Source organism: Mastigoproctus giganteus, chromosome 6, assembly GCF_048544385.1.
Source record: "Mastigoproctus giganteus isolate SK-2022 chromosome 6, ASM4854438v1, whole genome shotgun sequence".
Taxonomy (NCBI): domain Eukaryota; kingdom Metazoa; phylum Arthropoda; class Arachnida; order Uropygi; family Thelyphonidae; genus Mastigoproctus; species Mastigoproctus giganteus.
Window position 1 is genome coordinate 21,743,987 of NC_143580.1, and position 20,903 is coordinate 21,764,889.

The 20,903-nt window shown below is 37.0% G+C and overlaps 1 protein-coding gene across 1 annotated transcript in view; it reads right to left on the reverse strand.

Moving 5' to 3' along the window:
• The window catches only part of LOC150084068 (uncharacterized), a 54,856-nt gene extending 38,560 nt beyond the window's left edge, over positions 1 to 16,296 (reverse strand). Inside the window, exons 1-2 of the mRNA XM_090376105.1 lie at positions 16,170 to 16,296; positions 5,048 to 5,210 (exon numbers count right to left, since the gene is read on the reverse strand). Coding sequence (XP_090232231.1) covers positions 5,048 to 5,210; positions 16,170 to 16,276 — 270 coding nt within the window. The 5' untranslated portion in view covers positions 16,277 to 16,296. The remainder of the gene's footprint in view (positions 1 to 5,047; positions 5,211 to 16,169) is intronic.
• Between the last annotated feature and the right edge of the window lie 4,607 nt (positions 16,297 to 20,903).

Here is a 20,903-nt window from a genome sequence, read left to right on the forward strand (position 1 = left end):
CGGACAATTTGTATTCTCTGTAATTATACTGCAGTACTGTAAAATTCACTTGTGTTGTATATAATCCAAAGTAGTATATCCTTGTGGGGGGGGGGAGAATCCCATAGTATGATCCGGAATGTAAAATCAGCCGTATTACACTATTTTCCATGGAAAATGATTTCCAAGATGCTGGTTTTCATCTACATGAAGAGTTCCACAATTGTTTCAATTATATCATTAAAGGGACAATTGCTAGAAAAAAGACAGCTATTTTTAATACCAACACATTTGATCATTCAGCTACTACAGCAATTAGATTACATGGCCGAGCTGTTCCTCATTTGTATTTATGCATAGTACTGCAAACTGGATTTCCTGTAAATACCTCATTTGGAAGCATGGGATAGTTATAAGAAACAAACAATTTTGAAATTTTGTTTTTTAAGTATAAGAAACACTGCTATTAAATATTTTTATTTTAAAGTACAGCAGCATTAAAAAAAAAAAAAAAAAAAAAAAACACTATGGCAAGTATGAAGTTGCCATTTAAAATGTTTAACCTATTTCACCTGCTGACAGCAAAATGGTACACTTAAAAGGGGGAAAATAGTGTGAAATGAAATTTACTCATATAAAAATAGATACTCTTTTAGTCATTGTACGTTCATGTTAAAAAAATTGGTAAAACTGGTTAAATTTCATTTTTGCAATAACGCACTTTGCTTATAATGCAAGTGTTAAAGCTGTCCCCTGACACCCACATTAGAGAGGTTTCACCATGCTATATTCTAAGCGGAGATGGAGGGAAACCCCTGGGCCATCAGACAAAATACTGTGCTATATTCTACATCTATTTATGTATTATTAAATTAAATTCATAACTTCTGGATCTGAATTCAAGAATTTTGGCTTTTTTTAAACCAAAACTGTCAACAAAGGTTGACAAGTACAACCTACTCTGATTTTAAAATCTATTTTCATGCTTCCATCTATTATAAACTGCATACAATTACTTAGAAATACAGAGGAGGCAGCATCATTTACTGGAAGATTTCGAGGCAATTTGTAGACAAACAGATACATTTGAAACATTCTTCAAATGACCTTGAGAAACTATATTAGCATTAGTAGAGGCATATGATGCAAGAAAGCTGTTGTTTTTTTTAAGGAGCATTAGCAACTAAGGCCATATTGCTCCGGGATATGTGGTGGTCATTCCCTGACCTTTCTGCATCCTCCATATTTGGTGGTGACGGGCTTGAACCCCGGTCTAATCAAGAAGCGTGTGCTACGCACTGCTGCTCCTTCCCACCTGGCTACAGAGGCACCATGCAAGAAAGCAAGCTTATACAGTATTAGCCAAAAAAAAAAAAAAAAAAACACCTTTCCCATTTCACCCATCCATTCACTCCAAAAGTTTGTCTAGTTCTGCCTTGAATTTATTTAAGCTGTCAACTTCAACGACAGATGGAAGTTTGTTCCAGCAATCAACCACACGCTGGCTAAAGGCAAACTTCCGCACAGCTATCCTAAAACTGTCTTTCCTCAATTTTAATTTGTGCCCTCTCAGGCGATTATTCTAAGCAAAAGGAAGAATCCCATCAGCATTGAGCATGCTCAAACCACCCAAGGCCTTATACACCTCAATCAGATCACCTCGCAAGTGCCTAGTCTCCAGACACTGCAATTTGCAAAACTTAAGCCTTTCTTTGTAAGAGCTTGTTTGTTTGTTTGTATTGTGGTTTAATAGCGCATGGACTACGCGGGTCATAATGCGCCACTTTGTAAGAGCAACCAACCCTTTGTTCCATTCACTAATCTTGTTACCCTACTCTGTACTCATTCCAACAGCTCTACATCCTTCCTAAAACGAGGCCTCCAGATCTGTATACAAGGTGTGGCCTGGCCACTGCCTTATATAAGGAGATAATTACCTCCTTATCCCTGCTAGAAAATCCTGTATATCATTGATAAGACACCATGAGCTACTCTTGCAGACCATCTGCAATGCTCAGAAAACTTCATATCTGACTGCACAATTACCCCCAGATCCTTTTCATTCTCTACCACCCTGAGTAGTACCATACAGTTGATACATTACTCTGGGTTACTGCTACCCACATGCAGTGCTTTACATCTGTCAATGTTAGACTCCAGTTGCCACCTCTCAGACCATCTGTTCAACTTTTCTAGATCCTGTTGCAGTAGCATACTGTCATTAACAACCCTGGCAACCTTCGTATCTTCTGCAAACGTAGACATTAAGCCTGATATACCTTCATCAATATCATTAATAAATACAGAAAACAACAATTAACCCTTGGAGAACTCCACTAATAACATCAGTCCACAAAGAACAGTGTCCACTGATTACCACTCTGTTTCTTCCACTCAACCAACCCTTTATCAATAGCAGCAATTTGCCCCCAATGCCACACTACTCCAATTTGTACAGCAGTCTTCCATTTTTTTTTGTAAAAGAATAAGAGAAGTTTACCTCAATATTATATGTAGAATTCTTCTATATGATACTCTCCAGAAATTAAAACAAAAACAATTAAAAAATCGAAAAACTTACATTAGTCAAAAATAATTAAAAATCAAATGAACACAATTAAAAATCAATTTAAACAATTAAAAATTAAAAATCAAGGAAAAAATTAATTTAACGAAAAAAATTGCAAAACAATTTTCCTTCCAGAAGCTGACAATGCTTCAGGAAATTTTCATTCCTGTGATCACGACATGCGGTCGAAAATTTTGTTGATTTTTAATTGTGTTTAAATTGATTTTTAATTATTTTTTTAAATGTAATGTAAGTTTTCAATTTTTTAATTATTTTCGTTTTAATTTATGGAGAGTATCATACGGAACTGTTCTACGTATAATACTGAGGTAAACTTCTCTTATTCTTTTACAAATATTGATATCAGCGTAGAATGTATTGAGCATTAGAACTCTGGTTCATACTAGCAGTTTTCCATGTGCAACAGTATCAAAAGCCTTGCTAAGATCCACGTGTATGATATCAAAATTATTCTTTGCATCAAGTTCCTTTGTGACCAGATCATAGTATCCAATAAAATTGGTCAGGCAAGACTTCCTCTTAACAAACCCATGCCATGTCCGAACTATAACTGAAGTCTTGTTCAGATGATCCTGCAGTGCTTTAACCAATGCTTCTATTAATTTCCCTGGAACAGAAGTTACACTAACAGGTCTGTAATTACTTGTGTCACCCTTTGATCCTGCTTTGTGAATTGGGGTCACATTTGCACATCTCCAGTCCATGGGTACCTCCCTTGAGTCCAAGGAAGCTCTAATAATTATGGCTAAGGGTTTGCTTGCTTCTTTTGCTGCCTCCTTTAATATAGCTGGATAGATCCCATCCACTCCAGGTGTCTTTCTTATGTTTATCTTCAACAATTCCCATTCCACTTTGCTCTCAGTTATTACAAAATCATTTAGCTCACTGCCAGAGTTTAATACAGCTCTGGCGTTTCCCCTCCCTGAATAACTTCTTGTGTAAATGTATATGCAAAATACTCATTCAGTTTGTTAGCCACCTGAGCAGGATCATCAACAGTTGAACCATCGATATCAAGTGGACCAATCTGATTCATCCCCTTCCTTCTAGAGTTTACATAAGTAAAGAACTCTTTACTGTTTTTCTTTGCATCCTTTGCCAAAGATTTCTAGTAATTTGTCTTTGCCTGCCTAACCTCCTTTGTGATTTGATTACAGACCAGCTTATATCTACCATAGGCTTTTGTGTCACCGGTTAATTTATATGTATACCATGCATTTTTCTTCTGTGCCACATGTCTGATTAGTTCATCTGACATCCATTTAGGCCTAAACCTTGACTCTTTCCTGTTAGCCTAAACTCTTTCCTGTTGTATCTCAGTTTTCTAAAAATAAAACTGCATGGCTGTATCCTGGAATGAACATTACATTTTTACTGTCAGGTCATGGTTTGAAAGCCAGACTATTTTCTTTTGGTTTTACCACTTCACCTCTTGTAGCTGTGGCACTATAGAAACAATGGAAAGCTTGGTTTTCGAATGTAATAATTATGTAGATCTTAGACAAGAATTACAATGTTTCACAGAGGTATATAGTGTGGATGATCTTCCACTTCTGACAGAAAATAAAGAAAATTTTAATGCTTTTTCTCGCTTTGCAGATAGACTATTTGCTAGAAGAAAGAGAATTTTTGCTAATAATAACTACTGCTTAGTGAAAGGGATGTATTTACTTAATATTATGTGATGTATTAACTACCTTAAACTCCGGTCTTCAATTAAAATGTGGTTGGAGTTTATAGTTGTAGGGTTTGTGGTCTATGCTCAGAAAGTGATTGGCTATGGAACTAATTGTGTTTACTGGCACCTACATTCTGAGACTGGTTATGTCAAATAACAACTGATTTAACCGAAAAGTATTTTGACTAGTTTTCTTAATTATAAATTAAACTTTGTATTTTGCTATGTTTGTGGTAACTATGTATAGTCATTATTTTTAAACGCTGATGGGTTTTTGATATTTAGTTTGTAGGCATTTCCCTGTTGGGAAATGCCTACTTTTGGCTCATTAAGATCTGATGCAAAATGGTTTTCAGATAAAATGAACATAATGTTAACTCCGCCCATTTGATGTTTTTAATAGAATTTTGGGTGTAAATAATTGTATAAACATGAATATGTTTTGTATATTGGTATTGGATAAGTCCTGGTTTGGTGTTCACACATACTGTACATACTGTATAGATATTTATTGATTTCACTATACTCTATCTCTTTAATCCTTCCTTTCCTCTGGGGACTTCTCTTTATCCCCCTTTCCTTTTTACTTACTAACTTCTTTTCTCCTTCTCTCTTCCTTTCTCTTTTGTTTAATCTGAGAGTACAAGAAATTCCATAAGTGCATTTAAGTGACTTCAGAAGCTACAGCAGCGAATAAGGAAAACCCTGGGGGCCATATTATAATCCAATTATTTATTATTATTTTTTATAGTAGGTTATTATTATAAGTACTTGTTATTTTTTTATATAATTCGTGTTACCTTTGTTAATGGAGTTGCTATATGCCATAATCTTTTTCTCTCTGTGGATGTGAAACACCATTCCTCAAAATGCTCACCACAAACACGAAATTTCGAATAAAGAGCTTCAGCTTTCAGATTTTTAAGCTCCTCCACATCTATAGCATTCACCCATTCTTTGCATCTATAAATATTAAAGATATGTGGGTAAGCTTTTGAATAAAGAATGATAAATAATTATTTTTATTAATATGCATAGCATACCTTTAGTTTTTTCCCTAGCTTGTAAAATTTTAAAAGGTTTAAAACTCTCAATTTAGTTTTAAAATTTAACTTATATGATATAGTACAGTTAATCAACCTGTACTTAACCAACAGGCTAATAAAAATTTCACTAGTTTAGTTATGTTTGTATATCTTTGTTTCTTCAGAGAGTGGCATTATTTTTATTATATTCTGCACTATGTATTTTATTACATTTCTGTACATTTAATTTTACTGCATTCTTCTTTTATTTCTAGTCCTGTACATTTTACATTTTTATTACCTGCACATGTTACTAAGCAATCTTTTGACCATACACTGTTCTACAAATAAAAGCACTTTTTCTTGAATGGGGGTCCCACTGAAAAGGATAGTGACACCTGCCACTATCTTTTTTGATGGGACTATCTGAAGTTTATATTTCTACCGTTTTATCATCTTTTATTATAACTCTATATTACAACGTTTTGTGAAGTTTAACTAAGTGCTACACACTCTCTGATAAGACAGAAGTGTACTGCCTTAGCTATCAGTAGTAGCACCTTAAGTTTTTGTGTATACTCCAGAACATTCATAAAGCAAGATGTATGTTTTACACACAAACATCAATAATACTCCTCAAGTAGTGCTGTTTATTTGCATTAGTACAAAACCAAGGTAACAGTGCCACATACAAACAAGGGTGGATTTACCAGGGCACAGTTGCACCGGGGCCCCAAGGCAAAACCCTGGACCAACAAGATTACTGTTGATACAGGAGCCTTCACAACCTTATTTTGGACCTCCAAAAATGTGTATGTGCCAGGGCCTCAAAACTACATAAATCTGGATTGCATATGATTGATCACTGCCATTATGAAGGGGGGGAGAGAATTTCCCCCCTTTTAACTGATACAATAAGTCCTTTGATTGTGCATTCAGCAAGCTTAGACTTGGCTTAGAAAGTGGGAAACAGTGGAAAGTACAAAAATTTCCTGTTACATTAATGACATTCACAAAAACAATCAAAACAAAATGATTTTGATTTGCCAACAGTGGTGGCTCGCCCATAGGCACTGTAGCACCCCCAGTTATTTAAATCTAGATATACAGCGAATGGAGTTATATGAAATTGTGAAGAACAATGCAATGCAATGAATATTTTTATTAACAGGCCCTGCATATAATATGTGCATCCTCTATTTTCAGTAATCATTTCAATAATAAACGAATAAAAACACGAAATTGTTTCCAACTTTGAAGTTTAATTAACCGTAGGCCTCACTGTGCACCAGGCAGTGACACATTTTGCATTCCAGTGAATATCTGGTAGTTGGTTGCCGTTGGCGACCAGCATATTGGCAACTCATCAATATCCATTTTTTATAGGTGAAACGAATCAAAGTCACTGTAAAGCGACATTGATTTGTCTGCACAGTGCAGATTTCATGGTTGACCATGATGGTGTCTTTTTGAGGGACAAATAACAAAACATGATGGACAAATAACAAAAAGACACCACAATGTGGTTGTCTTTTTGTTATTTGTCCAAATTCCCATTAATTAACTAAATAATATCAGTGTTAAGTCAATACTCAACATTCAACAGTGTAATATATGACTACAGCTTAATTAAGAATTGTGCTTGAACTTGGTAAGTTGAAGTTATATTATGAGGTGATATGTAAGTAAAACATTATTTCTACGGCACACGATTTTGTGAAATTTGATTCAATCATGGCCTCCATGCTTCCCCATGAAATAAATCACATGACAGTGAATAAACTTCAGCAACTTAGCTTTTCACAATTATCTCTCCAAGAAAAAATTCCTTGAATGATGCAATGTGTGTAGTTTTGCATGCTTCTTCCTCTATTAATTGTGAAGAGCAGTCTGACAACAGGGAAGAAATATTTGAACATGTGCATCATCACCTAAACTTACAGGAAAACTTGGGTTTCAAAGATTATGCAGACATTGAATTTCAAGATATTCATGAATGAAGAGGAACTCATTGCAGACATAGCGGAATCTTCTGAATTTATAGTGATGAAGATGAGGAACCTACTGTGGTTGAACAAGAAATTTCAGTGAAAGATGCTCATCAAGGATTAGAATTTGTATGTTGATTTTTTCAAGCGCAACCTAACTGCAAAAGTGAAATAACTGCTATCGCACACCTTCATAATTCTCTATTAAAACATGCTCTACCACTGAAACTGTATGTTTTGACAGATTTTTTTAAAGTATGAAACAATCCTCCTGTTAGGTCTTGATAAGTATAGAGCCTATGTAGTGAAATTTAATTGTAACCTTACTGCATTCTACAATCAATGCAAAATTTACATTTATGATTGTCTTGTTTAATACTGTAGTACATATTATACATAAGATTATACTATACTGTATTAGTAGAATTATTAAATGTTCAAGCTGTTACTTGTTTTGTTGCTGATTTTATGTATGATCAATATAACATCCTTCCAATATAATGACCATTTTTCTCATTACCCTGGGAGGTTATTATATAGAGCAACTGTAGTAGCCTACAAATAATCATAAATATATATTTATTTATTTTTTGGTTTTTTTGTTGTAACTAAACTTTTTGAAGTTTTCTACTTATAGAGCATTATCATGTTAAAAGATAAACTGCATATACCTGGGCTTAAAGTAAGATAAGGCCTTTCAATCAACATATTAAAGACAAACATGCCAAAACACATTGCTTATTTAAGAAAAATTTAGTTTTAGATAATTACATCATATATCCATACCACTCAACACCAAAGGCTGCTGCCTAGTAAAAGAATAACTCTATTAGTGAAGATCATGCAGACAGGCTGCAAGAGCAGGTCATGGGGTATTGTCGGTGATATACAGGAATTTTGCTAGCAGGGAAAAGGAGGTGATTATCATTCTGTATAAGGCAATGGTCAGGCCATGCCTTGAGTACTGCGTACAGGTCTGGAGGCCTCATTTTAGGAAGGAAGTAGAGTTGCTTGAGCATGTACAGAGAAGGGCAACAAGATTGGTGAAGGGAATGAAGGGGGTCCTCTTACCAAGAAAGGCTTAAGTTCTGCAAATTGCAGCAGCTGGAGACTAGGCACCTGCAAGGTGATCTGACTGAGGTGTTTGAGCATGCTGAATTCTAATGGGATTCTTCTGCTTGCTCAGATTACGAACCTGAGGGGGCATAAATTCAAATTGAGGAAAGACAGTTGTAGAATAGATGTGCAGAAATTTGCCTTTAGCCAGCAGGTGGTTAATTGCTGAAACAAATTCCATCTGTCATTGTGGAAGTTGATAGCTTAAATAAATTCAAGGAGGAACTAGACAAACTTTTAGAGGGAATGGTTATGTGAAATTGGTTTTTTTTTTTTTTTTTGGCTGACGCTGCATAAGTTCATACGCTTGCTTTCTTACAACACATGCCTCTATTACTATCATTCAAGCAGCAGATGAAAAATGTATTCAGGGTGCCAGCAACATCACAGAACAGCTTGGCTCACTATGGCCACAGATGCCGATGTGCCTAATAAATCCCCAAACAAACAGAACAGCTTTTCTGAATGATGTGTTTGCAGTGCTTTGATATTCTAATTAATTTATTTCATAAAGTGTTTATCACTCTTTTAGTTGCACAAAATCACACGTGCAAGCTATTGCCATTTTTGGGAGTCATTTTGACTCTATTCAACAGTGATTCTCAAATTTTAATAGAGAAACTATGGCAGGAAAATTTCCTTGGAAAGCACTTGAAATTACTGCTGAACAAACAGAACAGAACAGTTTAAGTGGGGGAGTCAAAAAAAATTTCCTTCCCAAAAAAGCCAAAACCAAATTCATCAATTAGCCAATTTTACTTACAGGCTTACTCTGTGTTTTATGAATAAGATTGGTGGCTTCTGATGATTTTATTACAATTATGCAAATCTAAAAATTTCTATCTCACAATTTCTTAGTCTCTGGTTCACCCATATTATAAACTAGCTCTTAATATTTTTTTACAGTAAAATCTCCAATTTGGGAGAAACTACCCCTCCCATTTAGCAGTAGTAGTTGCAAATGCTGCAAGAAAGCATCGTTATAAAACATCAGCCAAAAATAAAACCCACACATACACTTCACACATCCTGACCCTTCAAGAATTTGTCTAATTCTTCCTTGAATTTATTCAAACCATCCACTTCCAAACAGATGGAAGCCTATTCCAACAATCAACCACTCACTGGCTGAAGGCAAACTTTTGCACATCTATCCTGCAACCATCCTTCAACTTCAATGTATGCCACCCCTCATGTGTGTAGTCTCAGCAAGAGAAAGAATGCCATTCACATTCAGCTTACTCAATCCATTAAAAGCCTTAAACACATCAAACAGATCAACCCAGGTGCCTAGCCTCTGATGCTGCAATTTGCAGAACTGAAGCCTTTCTAGGTAAGAGCATCCTTTTGTTCTCTTACCAATCTGGTTGCCCTACTCTGCACCCATTCCAGCAGATCTAAATCCTTCCTAAAGTGAGGTCTCCAAACCTGTATACAATACTTCTAGATGTGGCCTAACCATGACCTTGTACAAAGGGATAATCAGCTCCTTATCTCTACTAACAAAGTTTCTGTATATCACTGACAAAATCATGAGCTGTCCTGGCAGCACATCTGCACTGCTCGGAGAATTTCATATCTGAATGCACAATTACCCCCAAGTCTTTTTCCTTTTCTACTATGCTGAGTATACTTCCACACAGTTCCACACAAGCCCAAATTATAGAATATAATTATAAAGTCCTAGTTCATAAAAACAAGGAAATTTATTCACAAATTCATAATCCAGCAACACACATTAATTCAGATGATATTAGGACAGAAATACAAAAAAAAAAAGAAAAAAATGTATGAAAATGTTTATTTAAAACAAACTGTTCAAATTAAACAGAACATAAAAAAATATAATATTTTAAGCGAGCTTTCAATTTTATTAAACATTAATAATTATAAACTTAAATCATATACAGATGGGCCCTCCCAAACTGTATTGCCTTTTTTGTATAAACTGGAAATAATCTGTTGAGTAAAGATGCTGTTAATATGCCATTTTATAAAGGTTATTCTTCATTTTTCTCAGAGCAAAGAAATATTTTTGGAATTCCTTGTCAAAGCAAATTTGATGAGAGCATTAAGGCAGTTTTCATCTTCTTCCAGCAACATTCTTACAACACCAAAATCAATATCCTTTTACCCTGCATCATCTAACAATAAAAATTGTCTTAATGTTTTCTTTTGCATCTAATTTTCCCTTTTGAATGACTGTGCATAAATAAAATATATACATAAAAAAAGAGTAATCTAAATTATAGACAGTCCAAATTAATGAGGTTATGCCCTATTTTGTCATCTTTCTTATTTTCAATATTTATTTTACACTACATTTCTCAATTATTAGCATTTCTATTAGAAAAATATTTATTAGAGAAATGAACTCGATAAGATACTATGAGTGTCCTGGTTGACTACAAAAATTTTCAGCATTAGTATTTATTTCAAAAATCTTTCCTAACATGATAAATAAGGGGATAGTCAAAATAGTAATAGTGACATGTGATGCAAGAAAGCAAGCGTATGAGCTTATGCAGCATCAGCCAAAACAAAAAAAAAATTCACACAACCATTCCCTCTAAATGTTTGTCCAGTTCCTCCTTGAATTTATTCAACCTATCAACTTCCACAACGACAGATGGAAGTTTGTTCCAGCAATTAACCACCCGCTGGCTAAAGGCAAATTTCTGTACATCTATTCTACAACTGTCTTTCCTCAATTTGAATTTATGTCCCCTTAGGTTCGTAATCTGAGCAAGTGAAAGAATCCCATCAGAATTCAGCTTAAACCCATTCAAGGCCTTCTACACCTTAATCAGATCACCTTGTAGGTGCCTAATCTCCAGCCACTGCAATTTGCAGAAATTAAGCCTCTCTTGATAAGAGGATCCCTTCATTCCCCTCACTAATCTTGTTGTCCTTCTCTGTACACACTCAAGCAAATCTACATTTTTCCTAAAATGAGGCCTCCAGACCTGTACGCAGTACTCAAGGTGTGGCCCAACCATTGCCTTATGCAAAGGGACAATCACCTTTTCCCTGCTAGCAAAATTCCTGTATATCATTGACAAAACCCCATGACCTGCTATTGCAACCTGTTTGCATTGCTCAGAAAACTTCATATTGCACAATTATTCCCGGGTCTTTTTCATTTTCTACCATCCTGAGTGTAGAACCACACAGTTGGTATGTTCCTCTAGGGTTACTTCTACCCATATGCAGTACATTGCACTTGTCAATGTTAAACCTCAGTTGCCACTTCTCGTCCCATCTACCAAAAATTAGGTATAATTATATGACATGCTGTACCTCAAAAAGTTTATTGGGCAGATGTGAACCAAAAAGTTTCAAATGTATTAGACAGACAGTGGCAAAACTATCATACCACCATGTCCACCATCTTGGGTGGGAGTAGCCAGGGGCTCGATAACTGGTTGTTTAAAATTATGTGGACTGTTTGGAATTCTGATGGGAGCATAATTTATGGTTTCACATCTAGATAGATAGAAATGGGTTGCATTACTTAAAATACATCAGGTGTTCAAAATGTCCATCATTTCTCAACAGAGCCCAACATATAGTGGTGCACATGTCAGCTGAAATTTTTTGCTTTCTGTTCTATAATCACCCCAAGTCCTGCAAGTGTACAGTATCTTTCGGATATCCGTATACAAAAAAAAGTTTAGGGGAGTGAGGACGGAGACTTGGTAGAGGGGATATTCAAAAAATTCAAAAATATTCCCACCAACAACCTATCCATTTTTTGAGAAATTCAATATTCAGATAGGCACAGATGTTATAATGAAAACGTGGAAGTGCACTTATGTATACAGAAACTGCACTGTTCACTGCCAATTCAAGATAACTCTGCCCAATCACAGTATATATAAAATACACTTATCCTATCACTGCACACACTGCTCCCTGGGAGTAGAGTGAAGACTGTTGCTGACCACTGAATTTGAACATTGCTTTGTCTGACCATTTTATTGCATCCTGAAAATCACCAACTTCACTGTTCTTCTGATAGTAGCACTCCCTAAACTGTGCTCGTTGATCAGGATTGTTCTCATGAATCACATGCAATAGTGAACGTATGAAAAGTTTGAACTTTATGTTGTTTAACATTCTCATAATACTAAATCAACTCAAACATAGCCATTGGGAACACTGTCTTACTGACTTCTCTGCTGATTGATTGTACACATTTCTAATGGGCTTGCAGCTTTTTAGCACTTCTTGTTCTTTTCCTCCCACAGCCTTCCTTATCAATATCGTGAACAGTTCCCAGCTCTGTAAACTTATCATGGAGGCAGGTTATTGTTAGATGCATTGGAGCCTTTGTCCCATATTGACATTTCCATATGTGCTGAACCAATTCCTTTCTTCAAATGTTAGCTGATCATTCACCACACTCAATGGGTCACCAGTTAATATGTATAAACACTTTAAATAGTTATATTTTGTAGGCAATGTTAATTATTTTAATAAAAAGTTGTTCACTTTGATGCTAAAATAAACAGAATTTTCATTATATTATGTTGCACATTACTCATCCTGTATATATATCCTATATATATATATATATAGGTATTTTTAAGGTAAAGTACCAGCTATAATAGTAACCACCCCCATCACTCACAAAAAAAAAAAGGAAATATTCACAAATGGTTGCAATGTAAACTTTGAAATTATGGGATTACTCACTTGCATTTCAAAATGAGATTCCTGCTTCACCCATGTAATTTTGCCAAAATTCATAAGTATGTGGGGATCGTGTCAACTGTATTCAACTGAGAATTCTAAAATTTTTAAGTTAGAAAGCAAGGAAAAATTTTTGAGCACGTTGTAAGTTCCAACTTGGGGTGTCAAGAAAGAGAGGGTCAGGTGAGTCAGCTGCCTGGATATGAAAGGGAAATTTCTATCTCAGAATTTGTTAGTTTGCCAGGAATGATTACTCGCAATACCTCTAGTTACACTTACAACTTCATGAAGAAGTTTTTAGAGTTTGAGAGGTTAAAAAAAAAGGGGAGGAGAAGGGATCATCTGCAAAAAACAGCTCTCAATATTTCCTTTATTAAACCCATGCTAAGTGCTTAATTAAATTGATAAATACAGGAATGAACATGGCACTGGTCCTCAAATAGACCAACTCGTCTGTTCCAAATACCTGTATACGGAACACATTCTATTAGTCAGTTAATCCACTGTGGGATGCAGAAGGAAGTTTCTAGTAGGATTAAAAAATAACATGCACAAGGTGCTTATTTCCTAAATGTCAATTAACAAACTGAGCATTAATTAATGCATGAAGAATTAGTACCCTTCATTCAATATATGCAATGAATTTTCACATGTCAAAAATTGGTGAATGATCTATTGTATTGTCAGCTCTAACAGTCAACAGCATTCTTGTACATGCTGTTGACTGCCAGAGAATCAAAGGACAGTAATATTAATAAGATCAGTGTCACTGCCAATGATGAAAAATGAAAGTAATTGCTCTTGTTGAAGAATGCTTTTATACTGACGAGTAAGAAATTGTTTCAAGTGCCTGCTTTCCCTTACACAAACTCCTCAACTTTTTTAAAGTAAATTTGCCAAGAAGAAGATTTAAATGTAGAATGCTACCTCAATAAAAATAGACAAGTTTAAGATACTCTTTATTGCTATGTGGAGCCAGGGAAGTCGAGCTAATGGGCTTAGGCTGCAGTGCAAAGTGCATGATGGGTCTCCCCCATATTTGTTATATGTGCTTGTTATGCATCTACATACAGATGTGGAGGTTAAAAAGCAAAGTAAATTCTAATATAATAAATCAATAAAATAAATTTTATTGTTTTAAGTTTGCAGATTATTAAAAATGAATTTAATTACTTAAAAAATGTAATATTAAGGCCTTGGCTGGGCACCTTGAAGAATTATGGGCTCAGGAACTATAGTAGCTGTTAAAAAAAAAAAAGAAATACAACAAGCTAGGCCAACTTCAATTGATACTTTTTCCAACCCAAGGAATCCAGTGACTTCTCATTTTGACTTCAGAACCTTAGCTGTGATATTCAAACAGTGAGTGAGTCATTTTGTTTTTTACACTGTTTGTTTCAATTTGTCGCTGTTCATTTAAAATTATCATTCATTATGATATGCAAGGTTATTATAAAGTCCTTGTGCAGTTTTAAATTTTCATAACTTCCATTCTATACATGATAAAATCAATCCGTAAAAAACAGAAATGCAATTTAGTAAATTTTAGTATTTACTAGGAGTAATTCATTTATTTTATTGTAGTTTAGCAAAAATTTTATTATTTATTTATTTTTATTTTTTTGTAGAATTAGGCTTGATCAAATGGCTTCAATAGAAGAGAAAGTAAATTATGTGCTGTGGTTGGCCAAGTTAAAGCCTATATAATTGCAGTACAAAAAAGATTTAGAACCCATTACAATAAAGATGCACCACACAGGAATTCCATAACTGGATGAAAAAGTTTAAAGAAATAGGTTCCGTCAATGATAAACTGGAATCCGGAAGGCCAAGGACGGGTTGATAATAGTGAGAATTATTTGGAAATGCTGCATAATTACTTTATTCCTGAACTAAGTTTAGGACTTATAGGTGAGACAGTGTTTCAGCAAGATAGTGACCTTGTCACTTTGCTATCAGTGTTAGGCAGTTTCTGAATGAAAATTTTCCTAATGGATGATTGGAAGAGATGGACTGATCTCTTGGCCACCATGTTCATAGATTTGAGCCCATTGGATTTTTTACTATGGGGACATGTTAAGATTTGTTTATTCAATAAAACCTCACTCTTTAGATGATCTTCGGACTAGGATAACTAATGTGATTCAGGGTATTACTGAAAATCAACTGCAAAACGTATTTGCAGAACTTCAGAATCGTATCTCAGTTCATATGCGTAATAACAGTGGACATGTTGAAAAATAACAATCCAAGAATAAATGTATGTAAAACTGTAATAATTCTTTCCCTTACCCTTTTAAAGATTTGATTTTATCGTGTATAGAACAGAAGTTATGAAAATTTAAAACTGCACAAGGACATTATAATGACCCTGTATATATATTTACTTCCTTTGCTATTATTTATATACATATGCATTATCACAAGTTACCATATCTTTAATTACTACCCTTAAATTAATGTGAAATAGATTTTCGAAGCAAAGGGCTTTCGCTTAACATTATCTGTTCCGTCAACAGCAGATTGATTAACATCCCACAGGGATTGGGCCAGCGATTGTTAATCAATCTGTAAAAATCAATTTGTTCCAATCCCTGTGGGATTGGAACAGATTTGACCTTGACACACCGGCTGTTCCAATCCCTGTGGGATGTTATTCAATCTGCTGTTCCATAACTAACTGGGTGAAAAAGTTTAAAGAAACAGGTTCCGTCAATGATAAACTGGAACCTGGAAGGCCAAGGACGGTTGATAATAGCGAGAGTTATTTGGAAATGATGCAGAATTATTTTATTCTGCTGGGCTGTTCCAATCCCACAGGGATTGGAATAGTCGATGTGTCAAGGTCACTTTTATCACGGCAAGTAATATATACATAACTTCTTCCTCAATAGTCAAAAATGCATAACTTTCAAAACCCTAAACCAAAATGTGGGAGGAAATAGAGAGTTCAACTGGTAAAGCGAAACCGACACAAAACACTGACGTTGGGCAGCAATATCACATTTCAATGTTTGATTTCTTGCACACAGGTTGAAGTCCGTTATACTTGAATTAATACAAAAACGAATCGAGCTTTCCTTCGTATTTTTTCTTACCGCTCGGCTTGCTTAGGAAATCGAAACAATGACACCTTAGGCCTCGTCGATTTTTTGCATATAACACAAGACACCCTCGTCGATTTTTTGGATGTAACACAAGCCATCGCAGATTTATTTACTTCTTCAATTTTTCATTCATATCAACGACCTGCATTGCCAACTCCTCCTTAAAGTAATTTCCCACAAAGTCCAAATTCCCTTTTTTTATTTCAATGTATTTTTAGTCATGTTATTCAAAATAAACTGCCCAATAGATGGAATTATTTTATTCTGGTTGGATAATAAATAAAAAAAAACTCACTAAGAGAATAAGCTGAGACTTCTACAGATACGAACAAAACTAATATTAAGGATTGATGTGTTTGGAAATGATGAAATTAAAATAGAGCGGAATTAAAAGAAACTTTAGCTTCTCTGAAAAAGTGTATTTTTAAAAGGTTCGTCACTGTTAAAAAAATTAAAAAAAACTGAGTCGTAATAGTGGCCTTGCGAAACTAATCAATTGGCCGAAATGTCAGAAATGAGAGGTGGGGTTCATTTAAGAGAAGTTCATGTCCCATGGTTCCTAAATTACACTGCTCAACAAAATTAACAGAACACACAGAAAACGTGGTGTACTCTTACAGCTTGCGATGAAGCGGGACAGATTTCGGTATGGTGGTTACCACAGAACAAAAATGAAATGGGGAAGACAGCGAGAAACTTCAGCCAGATATAAGGGATATTTATAGAGGTTGTATATGAATTACCAAAAAAGGTCACATTACAAAAGCCGATAACATGGTCACATGACGGCGTATGATCCCTCCAACGGCTGAACAGGCCTGAAACGCTGCACTATGTTCGATAAAAGGCTGTCTATAAGATTCTGTGGCAACAAATCCCATTCTTCCAGTAGCGCAGACCTTAGTTCACCAAGTGACCAAGGGGCCGACCGAGCTAGCCGGGTAGGTAAAGTGCCTGCCTGGCAACCCAAAGTGCAAAGTGCAAAGTGTGTTAAGTGTCTAACGGCACCAGGGGTTCCCCCCATCTCCGCGTTGCTTTCATTGTGAGTGTACCAGTTCACTGGGAAGGCCAGAGATTTAAAAGTGTATGGATCATGTGAGTGTGTTGTGTTATGTACCGTTGTTCTTCTGGCCATTTAGCCGCTGGACCCCAGCTGAGGCCCAACGTTGCCCGCACTTCGCCCCGTGGAGGCAGACCAGGTAACCACTAGTTTAAATTTGCACTCTGGCAGGTCCTGCCACCTAGTTTCCTGGGATTTCAGTGGCTAGGACCTTAAAAAAAAAAAAAAAAAAAAATTTTGCATGGGAATATTGCGCTAGAATTAGAAAAGCCAAAATGGTGGGCGAACAGCGTAATTTAGACACGGTTTTTTTTGGCGTGTGGGACATTCGCTTGCATACAGATAGAGTTGGGTAGGGAGAATGAAGACTGGAGGGATAAAGACAGAAGAATGGGGTCAATAGGGGAGACGACCCCAGGTAGAATCAGTGGGGAATGCCCATACCCCACCAGAGGGAAGAGTGGGGTCGGCAAGGAGGGGAGGAGACAGGAAAGCCGTCACCTCCCCCCGCCGGGGTAAGGGAGAAGAAAGGGCCGAACAAGGGAGCCGGCTCAGATCACTAACATGGCGTGTATGTAGCAAAGCTGTGGCTTCGTCAGGTCCATGACAGTGTACAGTCCATTAGTTGGTCAGTGTTGGAATAGGATCCCATCCACTGCTGTTCCAATAATCAGGGTGTCAGTGTGGGATGGTGTCACTAAGGGGATATAGGTCTCCTCCAGTTAAGTCCTAGTCATTGTTGTCCGTTTCAGTTGTCAGAGTTCCAGTGTCGAGTTTAGGGAAGTTGTGGTAATGCTCGTAGTCTGCTGAACAGTTCGTGCGCAAATTTCGAGAGGGCTCTATAGTACTCCTCCTCCGACAGTACAAGGTGTTCCCGATCCTTCGGGTTGAAACATATTTTGGTTATAAAGTGACATCTTATATCATCAAAGAGGGGGCATTCATGCATCAGATGTGTCCATGTCTGATTTTCACCGCAGTGGCATAGTGGTGATTCTTTTATTCCGAAGGTCGCAAGTTTGGCATTAAAGGAACCATGTCCCGTTAGAAGGAAGGTGGTGTAGAGCCCCGGTGAGAACCAGGCCGGCTGGTGGGGGTAGACTTGGGTAACGTCCGGGATAAATTTCCGGGTTATGGCGCCTTTAGTTGATTCTGCCCATCGGGACTGCCAGGTTTGCCGGAGATGGTTGATAAGACGTTTTTTCTCTATGTTGCTGTTGTTGGCTGGATCGGTAGTGAAGCCGATGCAGGATACACTTTTACCTCTGGACAGTTGAAAGAGCATGCCGCAGCGGACAATTTCCAGGTCCAGGGGGAGTGATCCTGCCAGGGCCTGCAGCGCATGAGAGCTGACAGTGCAGCATGCTCTTGTGATGGTGAGCAAGATGCTACGCAAAGGTCGCGGGTTCGATTCCCGCCTCGGGCATGGATCAAAGTAGTGCAAAACCCTTGGAAGGTGCATTATGGCCACAGAAGCCTATGCGCCAACAACTACCAAAAGAAAAAAGTGACCAAGGAATTGGCTATCGGCATGCAATGCAACGCCCAAGAGTAGGAATTATTTATGGGATTTAAGTCTGTAATCGCGCTGACCACGGCAGTCGCTGGATACCTTCAGATTCAAGATATTCCTCAACCGCTTCAACTCTGTGTAGTGGCGTTGTCGTGCATGAAAAGAAAATCTGGGCCAACTGCACCTATAAAAACTCGCACATAGGGTTCGAGGATCTGTTCTCGGCAACCCTATCAAAAAACATGGAAGGGTGAGGCCGTTGATCATTATTCCGCCCCAAATGAGAACACCACCTCTACCATAAGTGTCCCTTTCTCTGACGTCGGAGCGATAGTACCACATTCCTCGTTCCTACAGATGAAATAACGTCTAAAATCTGTTTGTAGGCTAAAATGGAGCTCATCAGAGAACAGAACTGTACCCTATTTGTCAGGGCTCCAAGTCACAAGTTCATGGCACCAATTTCGACGAGCTCTGTGGCGGTTTGGGGTTAATGGGACAGAAATTACTGGCTTCTTTGAGTAGAGTCCACTTGAATTTGGCCTTTGTAACACAGTCCGGTTGTATATGTTTTCACCTGTGGCCAAAGCAACCTCAAGGGACAGGACATCACAAGGTTCCATTTTGCTCTTAGAGCCACATAGCGGTTTATTCTGGTTGACGTAACAATCGGGCGAACTTGGCCAGCTCTTCTTGTTATGGTTCCTGTCTCTTGAAACTGCTTCTATAGTGCCGAGGTGCCACCTCTGCCTGGCTTCAAATCATCCAACGACCCACCATCTCAAAGACGATGACTTTGCCATCATGAGTACTGGAGATGTGACTGTCCCACTGAGCAAGCCAAAAAAAAAAAAAAAAACGGAAATTAACTGATGTGATGTCAATCGGTGTTTTTTCAGGCATGAATAATTTGCATGATTTCTATCGGATACTTCGAATTTGTATGCCTATTACATCAAATATTCCCTTCGGCGACACTGCTGTATTGTTCTGTTAATTTTATCGAGCAGCGTAGAAGAGGAATTTTTTTAAAAGCCTCAAGCAGAGCTATAGTCAAGAATTAAGAATAAGATTTCTCTGCGAATACCTGAGTGTTACAACCCCACAGTTCAATTCTGATGTACGAGAAGAATAAGCCTCCACGGCCAACCCTAAAACTTATTAAAGTGAAAGCCAGATGCTGAATTGTTTGATTTGCAGAAGCACAACCTGTTTTTCTGGATTAAAAACAGGTTATGTGCTTCTGCAAGTCAAACACATTATTAAAAACTTACATTGCAAGTTTTTTGATCATGAGTTTGACGCACCATATGAGGCTATATATACATAGTGACATAGTGTTTTTTGACAGGCGGCACCGGTGCTTTCGCACAACTCCGCATTTGAATCTGTTGTGAAGTAAGACAGTACTGTCAAGGCCAGATAGCATATGTTAGTGTATGTTCATGTTTGCTTAGTGCGGGTTATGTTGTTCATCTGGCCGCTTAGCCTAGGGTCTGTGGAACACCACAGACTGCTAGTTACCGTCACTGGCACTGGGAGCCGGACCAGGTAAGTGGTAAGAGAACTCTGGCTGGCCGACCCTGGGATTAGCCTGAGCTTCCCAGGGAGGGCCAAAAAAAAAATAAATAAATAAAATAAATAAATAAATAAAATTAAATAAATAAAATAAGGCTATATACTGTATACAGGGTGGTTCAAAAATGATGGTTAATAATTTAAAGGTGAAAAGTAGAAACTAAATTAAGCAAAAAAGTCCTCATGAACATCGGGCCGCAAACGAACCATTTTCGAGATAATGCACATTTTCTGTTAAGATCCGCCACTGACAATGGGAGCACTAGTTTGGCAAAAAGCTGTGAATCCTATGCTAAGGGTGGTTTTATTAAACATACGATAATACATTTTTAATTTTGAGTTTCAACACCACAGGATTTGACAAATGTTGCATGTTACAGGGTATTATAAAAGGTGTTCAAAATGCTGTCCTTGCATCCGTACACAGCTATGTACTCTTCTCTGCATTGAGTTGCGAATCCTCTCAGACATTCCTGGGTCATTTCTGATTTGCTGAAAGGCTAGGCTCCAACGGGATGCTGCAATTCCTCAAGTGTGTTAATGTCAGAAGTGTACACCAAGCTTTTTACATGAC